Raw genomic sequence first — 21,153 nt, 5'->3', positions numbered from 1 at the left:
CATATGTGGAACTGGTTAAAACTGGTTTCATGAGCCTGGAAAAACAGGTAGATGCTTGATGATTTGAAGAAGAATATTATGGATTATCACCATATATTAGAAAGTAGAGCTGTGAAGGGCTTTGGATTGATTCCAAAAGGTGCTTCAGAACACTGCTAATCTTTAACATAGCTGTGTCTTTCCATGGAACTGCACAATGAACTTTTTCATAGGGTATAATAGGGTATTTGGAGGATCTTAGAAGTGACAAGGCTCATTCCGAGACCAGCAGGATAATTAATTGGATTTATATCTATTTAATATCACATAATTAATTGGATTTATGTCAGTTTCCAACAACAGTGAACAGGTATGTATTTGAAGAACATGGTTGAAAGTCGGCACCAGGTCTTTTGAAACTGGATATCTGAAATCCTGTAGATGTTTAGTTAGGAACAAATATAATAACAACAACAATAACAACACCTTTAACAACATTAAATGATACCTTTTAACACCATCAAACAACATCTGCCTATCCCAGGTCCTTAGGGAGGACTTGATAGATGGATAAAAATGCCAAATCCAGTCTAAACATCTGGCTGACTGTGCAACCCATCATCATCATCATCATCATCATCATCATCATCATCATCATCATCATCTTACATAAAACCCTCCATCCTTGACATTTGCATTCAATAGCTAGCCATTACAAATCCATATAAAATAAATAAAGAATAAAGAAACAGAAATAGAAATAATAAATGACTGCTTACTTATTAGGCTGGTTACTACTACAGTTTTATGGTCAATTGAATCATGAATCTGACTTCCATATATTGCAAAGATTTCCTTTGAAATTTTCTTTCTCTACCATTATGTAGTTACAAGCAGCATTAAGAACAATTCTCATGAACATGTTTGTATCAAAATCAGCCAAGGGTAGACTGCCGTACACTGAGAATGTAGTTATGCAAGCCTTGGAATAAATGCCTTTGACTGTAATTCCAAGTAAACCCTAATGCAGTACACTTTTCTTTTCTTTTCTTTTCTTTTCTTTTCTTTTCTTTTCTTTTCATTTCTTTTATTCATAATTCAGTTTTACTATTTAGTCATTGGCCATAAAATATAAAACATAAAATTTATCAGAAAATTTAGGGTAAAAAAGTTGTGTTATTTGTATAGCTAAAGTTGTGATGCTAAACATGCTTATCTGGGAGCAAGCACAATTGAACATAATGGGACATAGTATGTGATTTCACAAAGTTAATGTATACTGAATATCATTTATGGAATATTGTTCTGGAGAAGATGAAGTAATAAAACAATATAGATCAATGACCAATATATTTAGTTGGCATTTTATTTGAAAAGAATAAAGAATTAAGATTGGCCATACCATTACTTTCTTTTGAAAGAGTATTTTTCTTGCAAGGGAAGTGAAACAATAATATTTATAGTTTACATTTCTTGCTCTTGATCCATAATTTTGCTTCTGTGCTCCCCTCAACACTGAAAGGAGCAAAACATCTCCACTTTGTATGCTGCTAAAATTATTCATTTATGCACATATAGCAATGGACACATATGTATGTTTTTTAGCAACACAATTTGTAATAGTAGTAAACTGATGATTCGGGTTCGTTCCTGAACTACAATGCTCAGAGATAACATCTGAATTATTAGAACTATAATGAGAATATTATGCATTAAACAGTTGGGAGAAACTTTTTCCATCCTTGTTTTCTTCTTCCTTTCCCACTCCTTTTGTGTCAGGAATCTAAGCCTGCAGTTGTGAGCCTGAAGTCTGGGAATATTTTAATATTTTCATAACACCAAGAAAAATGTTAGTGTTTGCAAATGGAAAATGAAATCTTACAGTACTGACTCCAATTTAAATTATTAATAAAATCTAAACTTTAGGAAGTGATTTGGATCTAAAGTGACACTGGGAAAACTTATGTACAATCTAGTTTTACAGAGCACTACAAAATGACATGAGAAAAGTGACCATAAACTTAGAGGTTTTTGTCTGTGTATGTCGTTATGAGAAATTAGGGACAAGACCTTATTATGGCATACTAGAATTTATCAATACATATATATCAACCATAGCAAACTATTTAATTTCATTCTGTTTAATTTTAGCTAATATAAATTTTAAATTAAATCAAATGTAGTATTTGTTCCAGATGTCTAACTTCTTTGTTCTGCCATATCCATATCCATATACTGTATATGCACAACACCCTGACATGTCATTCAAAGGCCAATGATAGCCCTTAATGCTATTCCAAGCTATGCTCCCACACTTTAATACTATCTGATGATATATTATAATATTTTGTTGTGATGCATCTTCTGCAAGGGCTTGAGGAAGCCTGCATAGAACATAGCTATTGATATAGCTATTCTGTTCTCACTTGTTTGGATCCAGGATTTTCTCTTGGAACAGAGGACTGATAAAACCCCAAACAAAGAAAACATTAAAAAAAATGCAGTGGTAATTATTGTCTTATCAGGATGTTTAAAAGAATATCAGTGTTTGGCAGAGTTCATTTCTGAGGTAAAAAGAAAAACCCAGTAACTGTATTTTAAGAACACTTGCCTGAAATCCAAGGAGCTTTTCATTAGGCTTAATGTGCCTCTGGAATTCACACTCTACTGGTTGTATCACTTTGATTCCATCTTCATAAAACACATAGAACATATTACCAATTCCCAGACCTTAGGAACAAAAAACATGTTAAAAGTACATTAAACCACCTAATGGATAGTGATTAAACAGAAGCCTTGATTATTTTAGCTAGAGGTCAATTTGTTAATGCATGAGAAGTTAATAAGTTTGATTATATAGGTTTCTTTTTAATGTAGATTCAAGAGTTCATGTAATACCCTCAACGAGAAACAAATGACTTCATGAATATCACTCTGGAAATATATGTCACACTTGGGAATTAATTTTTAAATAAAATTGAAATAATTTCCTTATACCTCTCATTATCCTATTTTTGAGGTTAAAAGAGATTAAACAAAGTTCTGTGATGACTTAGAAAAAATAATGGAAGAATTGTGCCTTTTTAAAATAGCATGTTGTACACAAACATATATTACGTATTGCAGCCAATGGTGGCTTTATTTTAGGAGAACATAATTCTACCAGTATAATTATTAAAGGGCATCTGTATAATTACATGGGTCAGATCTGAAAGCTAGAGTTTAGGTATCACATTCTTTAAGATAATATATCTCAAAGGATACCAACATGACTAGTACTGAGCAAGCCATATACTTTTAGGAGTGGATTTCTGACCTGGTAAGTTTTTGTACATTTTTTCTAAACTTAAAAATCTGTACAAAAATGTCTTAGACCAGATCCAACAACAGAAAAGAATTGAATGTAATTTGTCAGAAGGCTATAGAAAACACCAAGAGAAAAACTTCTGCCCTCCAAAAAAGATTGGGGTAGCTGGATGTAACTCAAGCTTTTTACATTTAAGAAAGATGGAATGCAACTCCTGCTCACAGTAAATTTTAGGAGGTTCCACTTTTTTCTGATGAAGGAAAGACATTAGATACCCTTTCTTCTGACTAGCACCTGTTGGTACTAGTCAGATACAGGGAAAATGACACACCAAATCTACTTCCTGTAAAACCCTTTTTAACCTCTTTTGGTGAAAGGATATAATGGAAACCTCTCTGCTTCATAAAGAGATTTACTTTAAGTCCCATATAATTCTTCAGAATTTCGCTGATATAGAAGCCAGAAATAGCTATAGGTAATTTAGCAGGATACAACACTCCTGTTGCATTTCTATTGCCATTTAGAAATCCCTTGATTTTTAAACAAAAGAAGGTGAAGCTAAGGATAGAGACATATTTGTATTCAATTCTACAGCCATTCATAAAATCTAGCAGAATGAACCAGCAGAAACATAAACACTCAAGCAGTTTTTAAGGAACAAAGCAATTTTATCATCATTTGGAATTGGGTTCTTGGCATTCTCTGGGCTTGGATATTTTCCTGTAGATGTTTCATTACCAGGCTAAATAATGTTATTAGTTCGTGATCAGAGGTTATTTTATTTTCTCTCAAATATTTATAAACCATTTTCTTATTCAAAGATGATAACCAGATACACTTTCAGAAACAGAAGTATAACCCCTACCATCACAATAATAAATAGCTGAAGCAGAATTTAAATACAACAATGCAATATAAAAAGAGACTTAAAGAAAAATATATACAAAAGTAATAAGGCTTACAGTTTATTGTGAATCCTATAAATAAGGGTGCAAATACACAAGTCTCATTCAGAAATCCATACATCCCTATTACTTTTCAATCCACTACTGAAATATATTTGGTATATATATTCTATATTCTATACATAGCCCTTTTTGTCCAATCTGCATATCCAATAATTAAAAGGATGCGAGTCGTACCTCAGACATTTCTGGCTATTTGACCTATTGTCTCTGTTCCAGACTCAAGGAGTAGTAAAGCAGGTTTCTGAGAGTAACCTAACTGGATTCAAGTGAACAAGAATACAAACTTCTATCAAGCCTTGCCATAAGTATTGATATGAGTATAAAGTTAAACCCTCAACAATTTAACCAAGAAAGCACAAATCACAAAAGAAGATCAGTGGCAGATAAAAAGTGGTGCACTAAATGCCTAAACATCCAAAAGCCCAACATACCATTTTGTCTAATCATATCACTACCAAGGCCCCCAACATAAAACATAGCTAAAATCTCACCAAAAAACTTGAACTAGAGGGAATACTCTATCAATTCACCACTATAGTGTCTCCAGAAAATCAAAGATAACAGAAGAGGATGAAATTATGGTTTTTATTTGATGTCCAGCACTCTTCATGTCCATAGATACAGAATAAGCAATAGAATCCATTCCAACATTACCATACAACACTTCCAACCTAACAGAATATACTATGATTGAAATAACAAGACTCATGATACTCATAGGCTGACCTTTGCCTCACCATCTACTTTCAGCTTGATGGACAAATATACCTATAAACAGAGGAACATCACTCTCAGGATTCATAGCTGAGACCATGATGCAATGTTTAGAAGCAATAACATTTTCACGCATGCAACCAAAAATATGATTCTCCTATGTAGATGACACCTTCATGATAATAAAAAGGAACAATTGGAAAAGACACATGAGACAATCAACACATCATTAAAAGAATAAAATTTACAAGAGAAGAAGAAAACAACACACGACCTTCCTAGATATTCTCATCAGCAGATGAAATTATGGCAAATTAGAGACCCATGTTTATTGAAAAACAACTCACATTAACTAAGTAGCTTCACTATCAAAGTCAAAAACCAACAATCCATAAAAGAGGCTGTGTAAGAATAGCATTCAGACAAGCACAAATACACTGCAGTAACCCAGAACACCAAAAAGAGAATACAGATCATCTACAGAACATTTTCCAATGTAATGGATACCCGCACAACTTTATCAAAAAGTGCCTAACTACACAACCCACTGAAACTCAACTGTTACAACCTACAAAAAGGATAACACCCCTGTGCATCAAAAACTGGAGTGTCTATTTGAGTGGGTGGCTATAACAAATTTAATGAAATAAATAAATGAAAATATCTGCAAGACAACCAACAGACTACTACAACCACTCAACAGCACTGTAACACACACAAACCAACAAACTGCCTCCAAGCAAACCAAACTCTATCTTAAGCAATCCAAAAGGACCAATAACAAAAAGAAATAAAAACAGGACTCATCTACAGCATACAGTGTAAAAACTGTACATGCCATTATTTTTGACAGATAGGCTTAAGACTAGCAGACTGCATCCACACCAACTGGCAGTCAGAACACATAATGAAAACTCCTTAATCTTGCAACAGAAGGACATGCTCAACCAGTTTCAACTGGGAAACTGTTAACATTTTAGATCAAGCCAAATCCCAAAATGCTAGGGAATTTCTAGAAGCTTGACATTCAGAAAAATCAGCCATCAACAGACACATAGAGATAAACCCCATATGCATAACTATTTAAAAACACAGTCAAAAGCCTAGAAAGGAAACAAATAGCCTAAAATACATCCCAGCTCCAGATCCCCCATCAGCCAACACCCAAATAAGCAGGAAACAGCACCATATAAGCAATCAGGGAGGAAACCATACTCTAATCAAGGAACCATGAAGGAAGAAGCCACATTCTCAGTAAGACAGGCAGGGCAAGCTACTATATATGTAAACATCAACCAAAACCCACTCCCTCTTGAACTGATGGCATTACCTAAACTGGTAATGAAATGTCTGCAAGAAAACAACAAAGTTAGAGAGCACTAAGAACCCAACAGTTCAATTCTGAACTACATATATTCTCTTCTATTGGCCTATAAAAGTATAAAATCTTCACCAATAACAGACATGCATAAAGGGGGAATGTGTCCTCAATCTTTCTCCCTGCTTCTGTGATTCATTTTAACATATCCCAGTCTTATATTAAATGCAGAAATCTGCTTTAAAATAGTAAAATACTATAGTTAAGGATTAGCATGGGTTGGAGGAATCTAGGCAGCTTCTATAGCTTTATTCTAAGAAATCAGCAAGTGAATATTTTCATATCACAGAACAATGCCAAATAATGTCTGCAGATCAAACTGCTGTTAAATGCAAAGGAGCAGGAGACAATAAAAAGAAGATGACCTTGTGAATGTGTCTTACTATTAGACTCAATAAAGCATGACATTTCAAAATCACAAATCTCTTAAAACATAATAAAATATTTTATTTGTGTTACATAGGTTCTCTGTTTTATCTCTACCACTTTCATTGTTATTTAAACTTTAGTTCTATTCATCAGCTTTTGGGAATCTGTTGTTCCAAAATTTTAACTAGTGCTTTGCTATATCCTACACACTTAAGGTTGAATGCTGAGGCTTAAAACATTTCATTGGGACAATCCAAGTAGATTTTGCATGTGAGGAACATCTCTTTTAAATTTTGATAGATAACAATTCTCATCTGACTCTCACATATGAGTAGAATGAATGTTTAATTTAAAATCTTAAATAATTAAAATGCTAGCACACTTTTAAAAAATTAATAAATACAGAAATTGTTATCTGTAGGTTTAAATTTAAAGTGATATATTGCAATATAGATATAAGAAATATTCTACTATTTTCTATTTTTAAAATAACAATTCTATTTAAGTTTTAATTCGATTCTTATATGTCATTTATCAGAAGCAATTGATTTAGTCATGAAGATCTCCAACTTCTTTGTTATCTATTTGCAAAGTTTGCAGGGTTTAATGATCCACAGGTTTGTAACTTCAGGGTATCAGACAACACAAATTCTGTGCTGCTCTGGAAGATTCACAAGATAGTGTCCTTTACAAAATATGGATGATTTATATCCCTCAGTCAACATTCTAACAATAAATAAGATTTATGAAAGCAGCAGGACAAATTTAGGGGAAAAATCCTCCATTGGAAGATTTAGCTGAGATAATGCCTATAATATGGTTCATAGATACTACATTTTTCTCTGAATGAAAATAAACATAACGTATTTCATTATTCAAAATGACAAGCTATTTAAACTGAAGCAGCAATTTAAGAAGATGAGAATGAGACATAATTAAAATATAATAACTATAGCTATTGTCTTCTATAATAACTATAGCTATTGTCTGCTTGAAAGAAATGTAACATATATATGAGACAAGTTCATTATTACAGAAAGGAGAAAAAGTTAATAGTACCTTCCTCTCTCCATAATATGTTTGCAACTGCAGCATGTAAGGGACAAAGAACAGAAGAAATAAATGAATACAAAAATTAAGTGCTATAGTGCACCAGTTTTTTAAATAATGAGTCTGGTTTTTTTTCGTTCATGTGTATTATTTAAAAAATATGTATATTGTTCATTAATGCATTTTTATTACTAGCATTTAATTCATTCTGGCAATTTTCAGTAAAGATGATATTTTGTCAAATGTAAACATTACTTTTATTTCGTTATTTTCCAAGTAAACACATAGGAATACTTATGCTGCCTCTTGCTTTAAAACAGCCAGTAGAATTTAGAAAGGAGGATTACATTACAATTTGCAAAGATAACATTTCTACCTATGAAATTATATTTCAAACTGTTGCAGATGAACAGGATTTATTTGAAGGTCTTTGGATTTTTCTGATGCAGAACCTCTACAGCAAAATGTTTTTATGTGTATTTGTGTACATACACAAATTAATCAGATGAACGAAAGAAAGAAAGAAAGAAAGAAAGAAAGAAAGAAAGAAAGAAAGAAAGAAAGATGATAGATAGAAGATAGATAGATGATAGAAGATAGTTAGATAGACAGACAGACAGACAGACAGACAGACAGATAGATAGATAGATAGATAGATAGATAGATAGATAGATAGATAGATAGATTTCTTATCCCACCTTTATTTTTATAAATAACTTAAGGCAGCAAACATACTTCCCCCTCCTATTTCCTCACAACAACCACCCTGTAAGGTGAGTTGGGTTGAGAGAGAGTGGCCCAAAGTCACCCAGCCGGCTCTCATACCTAAGGTGGGACTAGAACTCACAGTCTCCTGCTTTCTAGCCTGGTGCCTTAACCACTAGAGCGAAATGGCTCTGAGTTTGTTATTCATGGTGTTTGGGATTTTACATTTAGCAAAGGGAAACAAAATAATTTAAGTATACCATAAATTTACCTTTCTAACCTTAAAGCATAATTGCATTTATTGATTGATTGACTGAACTCCACACAAACAACTTTGGGCAGCTCAAAATACATCAGACAACATAAAAGCTATATAATAAGAAACACCAATAAACAAACAAAAAAAGCCATATTTATTTAATATTCTTTAAATACAAACACACGTACACATGCATGCACAGAGAGACTGCTTTAAAAATGGTTGAAAATAGTGTATAACTGCTAGGAATGAACAGACAATGAACTGCTGGTTATCCTTGACATCCTTCCGGAAGTCCCTTAAAATATGGCCGTGTCAGCAGGCCTGGGGACCTCAAGGAAATGGCAATTTGATGAGAGGGCTTCATTGCTTTTGACATCAGTTTTCTCTACTATTTTACTATTAATAATATTTTTGATGTCTTTTAATTCTGGTTTTTCACAACTCCCTAGAGTTGCTTTACTGTAAGATGAGCGGATATATGAATATGATAAATAAATAAATAAATAAATAAATAAATAAATAAATAAATAAATAAAAAAACCAGAAAATAATGCAGTACATAATTCCTTTTTATTACATACTGGTCATAAGAGAAATTCTAACCAAAAAGATAATGTATCAGTTTAAGTCTACAATCCTATGTATACAAATCTGACACTTATTTTCAAACAAACATTTACAGCACTCAGAAATATTCAACATAAATGTATAGAAAGCTATGCATGACCTACATAATGTAACAGATAAAACTTAATCCTAAACTCCTGTCACATAACATAAACTTAGGCCAATGAATAAGCAAATACACTTGTATCATTGCACACATATCTATCATTTGGAATACATAATGAAAGCAGCTGATAGTCCTTTTTTATGAGAATTCTTAAATTCTTGTTTAAGATGGGACTTTAAGTAACGATATTGGCTCAGCTTTGATGCACTAATATATAAATAGTGGGATGCTCTTGGCTTTATGGCCCAAGAATTATGCATCTTTGGTTCAGGATGTATACCACTGTAATACATCATTACCAGCACAACTACCATATCTCAGTTGCAAAAATTTGCATAGCTATTTGATGACAAACAAGAGAATTTCCTGTATCATTTTGCTGCCATCTAATGTGTATCCAGATCTTCACAACCCAGATTTGGTAGTTCTAGTTACTAATGGGACATGCAACACCAATATTGTACCCAAAAGATGGTGAAGGATCCAACTTGCCAAGGCATGTATAATGTTTTCTGAGCCTCATAAAGATTTATCAGGTGGCCAAAAAGGGGTACCTGCTACTATAATATAATGAAAGAAAAGGTTAGGGCTAGCTGCCAATTCTGAACCTGTTTATCTCTATCTCTATCTCTATCTCTATCTCTATCTCTATCTCTATCTCTATCTCTATCTCTATCTCTATCTCTATCTCTATCTCTATCTCTATCTATCATCTATCTACCTATCTACCTACCTACCTGCCTGCCTACCCACCCCTCTCTTCCTTCAAATTTACAAATATCTAGAATGTGCACAATATGCTATTTCCTTTGTTGTGATCTCATTTTGCTATTAGAATAGGTGGTCAACCACTAAAATTCTGTATGAGAAGAAACAGTAGCATGTGCATTTTTGGGATTAAAAAGAAATCATATCATTTAGGTTTCTCAGACTCAGGGTAATAATGATGTTAATATACAGAAACATATTTAATTAGAGTTGCTCTGGAATAACATTTACCGAACAAGAGTTATCACTATTTCCTGACTTCTGCTTTAAATAGCTGTTCAATTGGGAAATTTGCATCTGTTAGGATTTGATATCAGGAAATAATTAAGATCCAAAGAACACTACAAGAAAGAATTTGCATCAACCTCCCTCAGATATCATTTATAACTTAAATAATTTAAATATCTTTCCACGTTCAAAGTTTAATTTAATTTTAGTTAAGACTGATCTTCCAGAGTCTTAACTCAGTTGGTAAATTTAATTATACTGAGTGAATTGGTCCAGATTGTGAAAGTGGAAGAGAAGCCAACTTGGAGCAAAGATAAGAGAGTAAGAAATGTATATCCCCTAAGATAAGAGGAATAAAATTTTGGAGTAGCCTAGACATTTACAATACATAATAAGATGGTAAGAAATATTCTGGGAAAAGATCTGCATTTAGCAGATTTCATGGAAACTCAAATCTTCACAACTAAACAGACGATAAGGGAAAGAGTTAAATATTGTGAATAGAAGAATTGTATGAATCTATTGATCTCTTGGAAATAAGGCCCTTTTAGTTTTCTTTGTTTTTTGTTTCTCCAGAAGCAGCTTCTGGTGTACTGAAATTGCCAGCTCTTTATAGCATTATCTGGAAAGCTGACTGACCTATAGGAAAATGAAATCAGTAAATGTGATTGATCCATTTTCAGTTCTCGGTCTGTTGTAAATTAAAGCAGAACTAATACTGGATCAACTGCAGTTAGCAACTGCATTTTCTGTTGCTGGGCAAGACCGGGGAATTGATAATAAAGTGATCGAACTGGCAGACGTAGTATTTTGCTTCTGGCCATCTGTCACTTTGGTTTAATAGGTATGCAAGTGATGTATATTTCCCTTGACCAGTGAAGGGAATATGTGATACCTTGCATTTATTTATATATAATATTTGATATCATTAATGGATTTTAGGAGCTTAATTTATAAAGCAATCACTTTATATTAATTGTATATATAAAGCAATCTCTATAATCACTCAGACTGAACAGTAAAGATGTATGGATAAAATCCCTTTTCTCTGAAAATTCTATAGCCCCTACAATAATTATTATTAATAATTCATAATAATAATCTTAGGATCATCATTATCATCATCATCTTAGGATATTAAAAGCTGCTCTTTACAGAAATCAGTTAGTAACCTCAGATGTAGATCCTTGTTTAGCTCTGCATTTAGGCATGTTATCAGGTTGGCAGCCCAAATTATTCCTTTCTGAATGAGACAAATAGATATTGTTGAGATGAGATGCAATGGAGAGTTTTGATATATAAAGTACTTTCACTACATGTTGCAGAAGTCTTTTATGTACTAAATGAATCAAAATAGCTCTTAGCCTCATGCTGCATTACATGAAAGAAGGATAGTTATAACCTAGAGATTCCTAGCATTCAGATCACATAACCTCTTCCTAGGTGATAAGACTTTGAGATGAAAAAAAAAGCCTTTCCATTAGAAAATTATCTGTTGAATAGAATGGAAGAAGTAGATCATTTCTAGCTTGCAGTGAGTTAATAGATGAAACGATTTATAGAAGCTACTTCATTAATATTACAGAGTCACAGTTGCTGAATCGGGCAATGTGAGGAACCAAATGTAATAGGTGGTAAAGAATAAAATATGTATGATCAATATTAATTCAGCATCAGATATTAAAGCTATCTAGAATTTAATGCAAAACTTTTGCCCAACTGTTAGCAGGGAAATAATTTGAACTTTAGATTACCTCTGTTAAAACAAAGCCATAAAAGTTAAAAATGAGTTTTTGAACATTGTCAAAGTAATAAACATACTCCTAGACTTTTTAAAAAGAAAAAAAAAGTTTATTTGCATGCTATAGTTCAGTGAATATTGTAACATCAGGAACCATACTTTGTCACTAACATAACAGATATATTGAAAGTTCTTTACTCATTCCTATCAAGCTGATACTTCCAGACATACGGCTGTTAAGACAATCAAAGGTATTATGAAACTATTGCCCAATGAAAGCCTAAACTAAGAATATCCTGAATGTGAACAGTAATAATGAAATTTATAAATAGACTGTAATTGTTTTATGTATAATATCTTTCTCATGCCTTCACATGATCTAGATGATTTATACTTCAGCCACCTAATGGAAAACATTGTTGTTCAGATGATCCTTTGGAGACTGATGTTGGCACTTTGCCTGTTATCTGTTTGGTGGTGTGCTATCTTTTTTGAGGGAAGGGGTGCAGATTGTTTAATGAATTACATGATGTGTCTTTATAGTTTTACTATTTTATTATTTTGGTTTGTGAACCACTAAGAATGTGTACCCTGTGATGGTGTACAAGTGAGAAAGAAATAAATGAGTCAGCTATGGAGTGTAATGGTTAAGGTGTTGGGATAGTACTAGGAAAACCTAGGTTCATGTTCCTTGAAATTCACTGAATAATTTTGGGTAAGTCACATTTTCTTGCCCCAAACTTGTAGAGCTATCGTAAAGTTAGGGAACTCTTTCATGAACACTGCCTTTAATTCCTAGAGAGCAAGTGGGATATAAATGCAACCAGTAAGCAAACAAATAAGGTGAAATGATTTTTGAGCCTTTAAAAAACAAAAAGTAAAATATGAGATAGAGAAATGTATTCATGAGATATCTTTAAAAAAGTATCAATTAAAGATTAAAGCTAACTTCTAATATTCATTTTGATAATGTATTTTTTATCCATTACTACCTCTGAAACCACTGACACTTTGGAGAAATACACATATATCATCCCTAGAAGTTGTGTGTTTTTCACACAAGACAAATTCTTTTTCTCATCAGACCTCATCAAACAATAGAACTACAAACCACTAATGACTCATCATTTTATGTTTTGATGAATGAATTTCTTGGGAGCACTTGTTAGGGCTATATTTTCTTTTGTGATTAAACTAAATTATATAAATATAGCATCAATGTATACTTTCACTGATAATGTGTAAGTGTAATAAAAAAATGGTGGTCAAAGTTATGAAACAGTAGGGGTGCATCCAATGTGGTCTTCTCATCCATGACAGTGGGTGAAGAACAGGGCTTTATAATACTTTATTAGATGTGCTTTTAGGCTTATAACAAATATGCTAAATATAATGTTTAATTCAAACTTTACAAATGATTGCCATTTGATCTGGTTAACTTACAATTTGTATGTTAAAATATCTGATTGTCATTTAGTCTAGGAAGATTTCCTTTGTTGTCAAGGGACTGACAGAAGATGCATGTTGTTTGTGAGGTAAAATGGAAGTTATAATTAGTCAGATTAAATCCACACTTAGTTCTGAGTCTAAGGCTCCAAGAAATTGTTTATAGCATTAATTATTATGCTTCTGAATCTCAATTTACACTATGATTTCTTAAAGTGTGTGTGTGTGTGTATTCATAGCTTAAAAAAGAAGCATGTTAGCGGTCTATGTAGATGTTATAAATTAATTTGTGTGTGTAGTAATAATAGTGTCTGAAAGGTTTACCAGATTACCAGATTTTGTTAATATTATACAAAGCTGACAAATAAATTTAACTCATTGTTAAATATAACAACTATTCAGAAAAAAATGCTTTAATGTTGTTGTTCACTTATTTTAATATTGAATTTTTCTTTGGTTGATGAATTATTGTCATTTGAGGCACACTGGATTATTTTTGTGGACAAAATTTGTCACCAGTGTGTTTTCTACAGGAAATCTATCTACTTACCTTTCTAACAGCAACAAGCATTTTGCTGTTGGTCTTATCACCTTTTTTTCAGACTGCTAGGAAACATTGTACATTAATCCCCAACAAGCAACTTTGTAGTATATTATTAAGCTTTAGAAATCTAATCTCAACTTTAAAATATAACTTTAATGTAAACACTTCAAAGATTTGTTTCATGTTAACAGATTCAATTGTTGAAGAAATCAAAGGGATAAGAAATTAAAGTTTTATATCTTTCACTTCAGTAAATCCCAGTGAAACATATGGTAAGAACCTTTATCACAGTCAGCAAAGCTAGGTTTCCATGACCCACTTTAGGAGCAAAATGAATGATATATATACTTCAAGCAAACATTTCCAGGGCTCTGGTGAGAATGTAAGTCAAACTGGCACCCTTTATTGGGAAAGATTTTGCTATACTACATTCTGTAGTAAGAGAACATTTCAAAGCATAAAGATCATATCGATAACATGTATTAATCTGCCAAGCAAACTATAATTAGGGCCAGTTCTGTAGAAAGGGCCCTCTAATAGTGGCAAGAAACTTAAAATTGTGACATAGAAGATACATTGGGGACTTGTAAGGTAAGCTGGCCATCAGTATTGATGGATCCTGCAAGTACATTGGGAAACGTCGCAATTGTCCAAAAGTGCTGATGAGAGGCCTATATTGTTGTTTTAACTTTGTACATTGCCTTGAGTGTTCTGATATGGGTAACACTATAAGTCACTTAAAAATAAAATAAATAAAATAATAAAATAATATAAAATAACAAATAGAATAACAAAATAAAAATAAAATAAAATAATAAAAGCAAACCTAAGATTATTAACATTTTTTTTAACCTGCAATGTTATCTATTCAAGTTGTAAACCCATACATGGATAAGTACTTTGATCACAAAGATACTGAAAAGTTATTTTTAATTTCTATGGTAACTAAATAATCCTACAATTTTCTGTACAACGATCCATTGCTTTAAGATGCTGACACAGCAAGAAGAAGTAAATAGCTGCAGTTTGTAGTTTATCTTGAGTTAATCACTATAAGATATTATCATTTTAGACAGGACATAATGTTGCTTCTATGAAATTTCTGTGCCTGGACCATGACTGTGCCTTACCCACTTTGTCTAAATTAAGAAATAAGAAAAGACAAATATCCACACAAATGGAAGCTGGGGTGGAGGATGGGTGTGGAATGCTTGCATCAACCTTTATGTCTTATCACAAGCTGTCAACAAATACCCAAAGCTTTAGAAGAAGCTTGTAATCATTTTACATCATTTGTTATTTGTTTCATTCTGATTCTAGTGGAATTTTGAAATATGGGGACTAGTTTTTATATATTCATAGTTATGAGTTCAGATTTAGGCATGATTTAGTCTGGTGGAACCAAACTTGCCTCTCTCCTAGTTCCCACAGAGAGGCAATTTTAGTGGTTCTTCAGCTTTTTCTTCACCTTTCTGCAACACCAAACCAATTCAGCAGGCTCTCCAACCCTCTGTACAATGTGTGGAAGGTCAATGCGGCTGCTGATAGTAGGCAGGAAAAGCCTGAATCTGCTAGATCCCTTGCTCATGCCTACTTTTAGATGCAACACATTGCCTGTGTCATCTGCCCAGTTAGATGGCAATTACTTCACTTAGGGTAGGAGAGGGCAATTTATGGCTCACAGACTACTTGCAGGTACCAACATCATTTTTGTACTTTTTTGTACATTTTTGGTTCCCACTATTTGCACCACCATTATTTGTGGCAAAATGCAAATAAACAGCTGAATAATTTTCTATCTTTTTAAAACCCAAAACACCATGCATGCCTCCAAGAGGAAACAAACAAACAAATAAACAAACAGTAGCAGCAGCAGCAGCAGCAGCAGCAATATGCAAGTGCTGAAGGAAAACCAAAAAACAAACCCCAACCAATTCTGTTCAAGGGTGTGTAATTTCTGGAGCCTGATTATTGAAAGAGAACTCTAAAATAAGCAATTTGTTGTGAATATTGCTGAAGGGACTCAGAAAATCATGATATCATTTGTTAAGAGAAAACAATGCATTACGTTTACATTATTGCTCACCATGAGAATAATTCATTCATTTAACATGGGAGAATTAAACATACGTAGGTGGGAGCACAGAATCATCTGTGGCTGAGAATAAAAAGCTAAGCAGGGTATAGTTAATATATGGATGGGAAGGCATGAAGAAATCTCAGTTCTGTAGATTAGTTTGGGAACTTGAAAAATACCCTGGAAAGCAGCACTATTCACTTCTGCATAGTTTATTTATTTATTTATTTATTTATTTATTTATTTTTATTTATTTATTAAATTTATCCCCCGCCCATCTCCCCCCCAATGGGGGACTCTGGGCAACTCACACAAAACATTAAAACCATAAATACATATAAATACATAAAACATCAAAATTAAAAAAAAACATTACTAAAAAAGAAAAGAGTCCAAGAAGAAGATAGTTGCCAAGAAAACAACATGAGTGCCAGTAACTGGATTTAACCCAGAAGAGAACTTTACTTTTTAAAATTCTCTATGAATCAGGTGGAATAAGTTTAAAGCCTTTGACATAGCTTGACTATATCACATATTTACAATATATTAGAAATTCTGTCATCTGATTTAACAAAAACAGAGTAAATAAGCAACTGAGACAGTTGGCATGTTTTAACAAATGGCTCCTTTAATCAATAATACTTTTCAGATTTACAATCTGTATTTTAATCATTTGCCATAAAAGTTGGTATGTGTCTGACTTCCATTAACAAGCAACTAAATAAATATAGAAGTCTGAAAACTGCAGACTGAACTTCATCTGCTAAGTTCTCTTGGAAACTAAAATATTGAGACAAGAAAATGTAATGTTATCATGTCTGACCTTTATAATAAAAGTCATATACTATAGGAAGGTCCTTATAGCTGATTTACAATGTATATGCTAACTGGTGATACTTCAAATTAGTTTCATATATGGATAGAAAATGATTGTGGGATGGAAGTATGTCCCATATCCATAACTTTCTACTATGTTCACTGAACTTCAGGGGTAGGTGGGTGGAAATCAGCACTTTTACTTTTTATGGCCTGTATATATTGAATTACTTATAAATTTAGACTTTACTTTAATTCATAATAATAGAGTAAGGACTATATTCTCTTTCTGTAATCATATTATTAATTTATATTAGTGAGGCACACTGAGAAAGAAGTTTCTTAAATGTTTCTTCTGAATCAAACTAACAGAAAATATGAAATAATCTGAAACAATGTATATTGTTATATATCCTTCCTTGTACATGAAATGAAACAAGAAATACTACATACGGGTCTTCCGAGCAGAATCCTCTACAAAAAGAGAAGAGATGTCTTCATCAACTCCTGCTTCATTCTTTGCAATACAAGTATATGCTCCTGTATCTTCATAACGTACATTGCTAATATGGACTTCGCTGCCATTTGCTGTACACAGAATTAAAAATATGAATATATATGAGCTATAATTTTAGTAATGTTATTGTGGTTCCAGTATTAAATATATGGCTTTTTACATAATCCAACCCATTTAAAATGTTTGCCCTTTCTTATACAGGTAATTCTCACTTAACAACTGCAATTGAGACTGGCAACATGTCACTAAGCAACACGGTAAGAAAATGAAATGTCACAAGACCATGATCGAATTACAACATCAGTTCATCAGTTCCAGCTGCAGTCATTAAGTGAACTACCGTGGATTATTATGTGTGAAGTCACATGACCACAACTTGCGACTTCCTGCCAGCTTCTCCATTGACTTTGCTTGTTGGAAGCTGGCTGTGAAGGTTGTAAATGGTGATCACATGACCATGGGACTCTGCGACCATTGTAAATGCATGCCAGTTGCCAAGCACCTGAATTGCAATCATGTGATTGTGGGGACACTGCAACAGCCACAACTTAAAGGATCAGTCATAAGTCTCCTTTTTCAGCAGCATTGTAACTCTGAATGGTTGCTGAATGAGTGGTGTATTTTGTTTGGAGGAATATAGAATTTGGCTACAATATGTGGTTTGTTAGTGAAAATACCCTTCCTCTTACTATTAGGATTTGGGAATAAAAATAAATACTGTACTAAATAAGTGCCAATATGCACATTTCAACATAATTTAATATAAGTATCAACCAAATAAGGAAAGCTATGGCAAGCCTAGATAGCATATTAAAAAGCAGAGACGTCACCTTGCCGACAAAGATCTGCATAGTCAAAGCTATGGTTTTTCCAGTAGTAATGTATGGCTGTGAGAGCTGGACCATAAAAAAGGCCGAGCGCCGAAGAATTGATGCCTTTGAACTGTGGTGCTGGAGAAGACTCTTGAGAGTCCCCTGGACTGCTAGGAGGTCAAACCAGTCAATCTTAAAGGAAATCAACCCTGATTGCTCATTGGAAGGATCAATAATGAAGCTCAAGCTCAGATATTTTGGTCACCTAATGCGAAGAGAGATCTCTTTGGAGAAGACCCTGATGCTGGGAAAGATTGAAGGCAAAAGGAGAAGAGGACGGCAGAGGATGAGATGGTTAGATAGCATCACTGAAGCAATGAGCATGAAACTGAGCAAACTCAGGGAGGCAGTGAAGGACAGGAAGGCCTGGCGCAATATGGTTCATGGGGTCACGAAGAGTCGGACACGACTTAATGACTAAACAACAACAACAATCAACCAAATATACTATTTTAAAAAGTGTAGAATATTCCCCTACCCCTGAAAATATTTTTGAGATAATAAAATAGTCTAGTTCTTGAATGATGATATAATTATATTTATAACCCAGATTTACAGAAAGAAAGCTGAATTCTACTATTGATATCTGACTGAAAGTGTGGGTGCCTCACATTCACTGCTTCAATCAAGTCAGACATTGCAGACATTTTTTGTAAGCATTTTTAGTTATTGTTGTTTTCAGAGATTTAAAGTAGAAATGGGAATAGGAACCCTTCAGCAAACTTCTATCCTTCAAAATTCTCTAAACCTCATGTCTAAATGAAAATGCATGGCCTCTCTGTGCCAGCAGTTCCGTGTAGATAGTAAAGGTGAATGATGAGAAACCCAAAGCCTGAGACACCCTGCACAAGACAGGCCTAGGCTTGGACCTCTCTCTCTGTCATCAGACACCAACTGGAACCAGCCAGTGAGGAAGAAAGAGAACCACTGCAAACAACTCCTCACTCCCAACTCCCCAAGCTGGTTCAGAAGGAAACCATAGTTGATGATATTGAAAGGCATCAAGAGATGCAGGAGGGCAAGGACAGCTGCACCACAGCCATCCTGAGCCTTCTAGAGGTCATCCACAAGCATGACCCATGCCTCATAATACTGTAACCCAGCCTGAGACCAGTCTGAAAAGGGTCCATGCTGCTATGATATGAGTTTAATATTTTTTTGCTCTGAACTGAGTTTCAGGTTTGTTAAATTTTTTTAACAAAAAATTTGTTAACATTTTTTAAATGTTTTTAAATTTATTCCAGCTTAAAATCCAGAAAGAGAGAAAAGAAGATGATCGTTTTACACTCACAACTGAAATACTGCAATATGGTGCGGCACCTCTCCTCAAGAGGCCATTCTTGGACCCAACAGTTTTCAACAACTACCAACCAGGGTCTAACCTTCCATTTTTGGAGAAGGTTGTTGGGGGAAGGTTGTTGAGAAGGTGGTTGGTCCACAGCTGATGATAACCCTGGAGGAAATAGATTGCCTATACTGATTTCAGTCATGTTTCAGGCTAGGATTTAGTTCTGAGAAAGCCTTGGTCATGGTTGTAGCAGCATCTGTCCTCTGGAATGAGATTTCCCCCAAGATCCAGATGGCCCCCACTCTGCTGCTGTTCAGAAGAGTGGTGCAGTCCTGGTCTGGTTTGGCAAGGAAAAGTGAGACCACTTCATTCCATCTGGTCTGTTACACTTGCCATCTTTTACATTTATTGATTTTATTGCAGTTTATTGTTTTGATTGTTTTGAGCCACCTAGAGTAGTTGAGAGTTAGGCAGCATACAAGTTTTATTGCCATCATCTAAGGAGAAAAAGGATACCTAAGAAGTTAAGGCCCAGATCTTCTGACTGTCTCGTGTTAATGAAGAGCTTGTAATGATCAGCATTCATGTGAAAATGCTGTTGCTCTTGTGGACTGGTAACTCTATATATGGGAGGCTGCATAATTAAGTACTGTTATTTCTTCATTCTTGATACCATTGTATAAAAATGCAATTGGTAAAAAACAGATCTATTTTCCTATGCTCAGCACAAATTATTGGTGCTCAGTAATGAAAGAGTTAAGAGTCTTTTCTAATTTCCTAAGAACTGAAGGGCTATCAAAAAGTCAGTCAACTCTGCATAATACAGAGAAACAGTAAAGGCACTAGTAAGTTTTTTAGAAAATCTATAGATCTTGAGATGTCTTCATCAGAATGTATCTCAAAAGGTCTCCCAGGGAAGTTCTCTATTCATTATCTTTACGATATATCACTAAATCTCCCTAAATCTGATAGTTTGAGATTTAGCACTGTTTTTTTTTTTTTCCTGATAGCTGGGTAACTCCTAGTACTGTCAAGTATCTTCAAGCTTTTTAAGTGGACTAAATTGTTAATTAAAGGAGAGGATGTGTTTGTTGCTAAAACCATTCGAGTAAGATATTACTGTCACTTATAGTTTCACTGAACTGGAATTCACTCTTAAATAAATGCCATGCTTGAAGCTACAGAGTTCTAGATATTCTCTATACGCTAATATTTCATTTTAAAAAATATGGCCACCTGCATTTTTTGTCATGTATGTGAAAATGGGCACATGTTCAGCCCATGCCAGGAAACCTCCCAAAATGATTATGCCTATACAGGAAATATAAGAACACTGATTTTTCTTACAATACCAATAGCCAGTGTAGCATAGTGGTTTAAAGTGCTTGAAT

At 33.7% G+C, this 21,153-nt stretch overlaps 1 protein-coding gene across 1 annotated transcript in view; it reads right to left on the bottom strand.

Moving 5' to 3' along the window:
• Positions 1-21,153, bottom strand: part of FSTL5 (follistatin like 5) — a 372,757-nt gene that overhangs the window by 46,873 nt on the left and 304,731 nt on the right. The window contains exons 10-11 of the mRNA XM_088132701.1: positions 17,539-17,673; positions 2,591-2,709 (exon numbers count right to left, since the gene is read on the bottom strand). Of these exons, the coding sequence (XP_087988827.1) occupies positions 2,591-2,709; positions 17,539-17,673 (254 nt within the window). The remainder of the gene's footprint in view (positions 1-2,590; positions 2,710-17,538; positions 17,674-21,153) is intronic.

This window comes from Python bivittatus, unplaced genomic scaffold (genome assembly GCF_059951505.1).
Source record: "Python bivittatus isolate LINGU-HERP-01145 unplaced genomic scaffold, Pbiv_v1 ctg000070_np1212, whole genome shotgun sequence".
Lineage (NCBI taxonomy): Eukaryota > Metazoa > Chordata > Lepidosauria > Squamata > Pythonidae > Python > Python bivittatus.
Note: the sequence above shows the minus strand (reverse complement) of the source record. Positions and strands in the feature narration are given on the sequence as shown.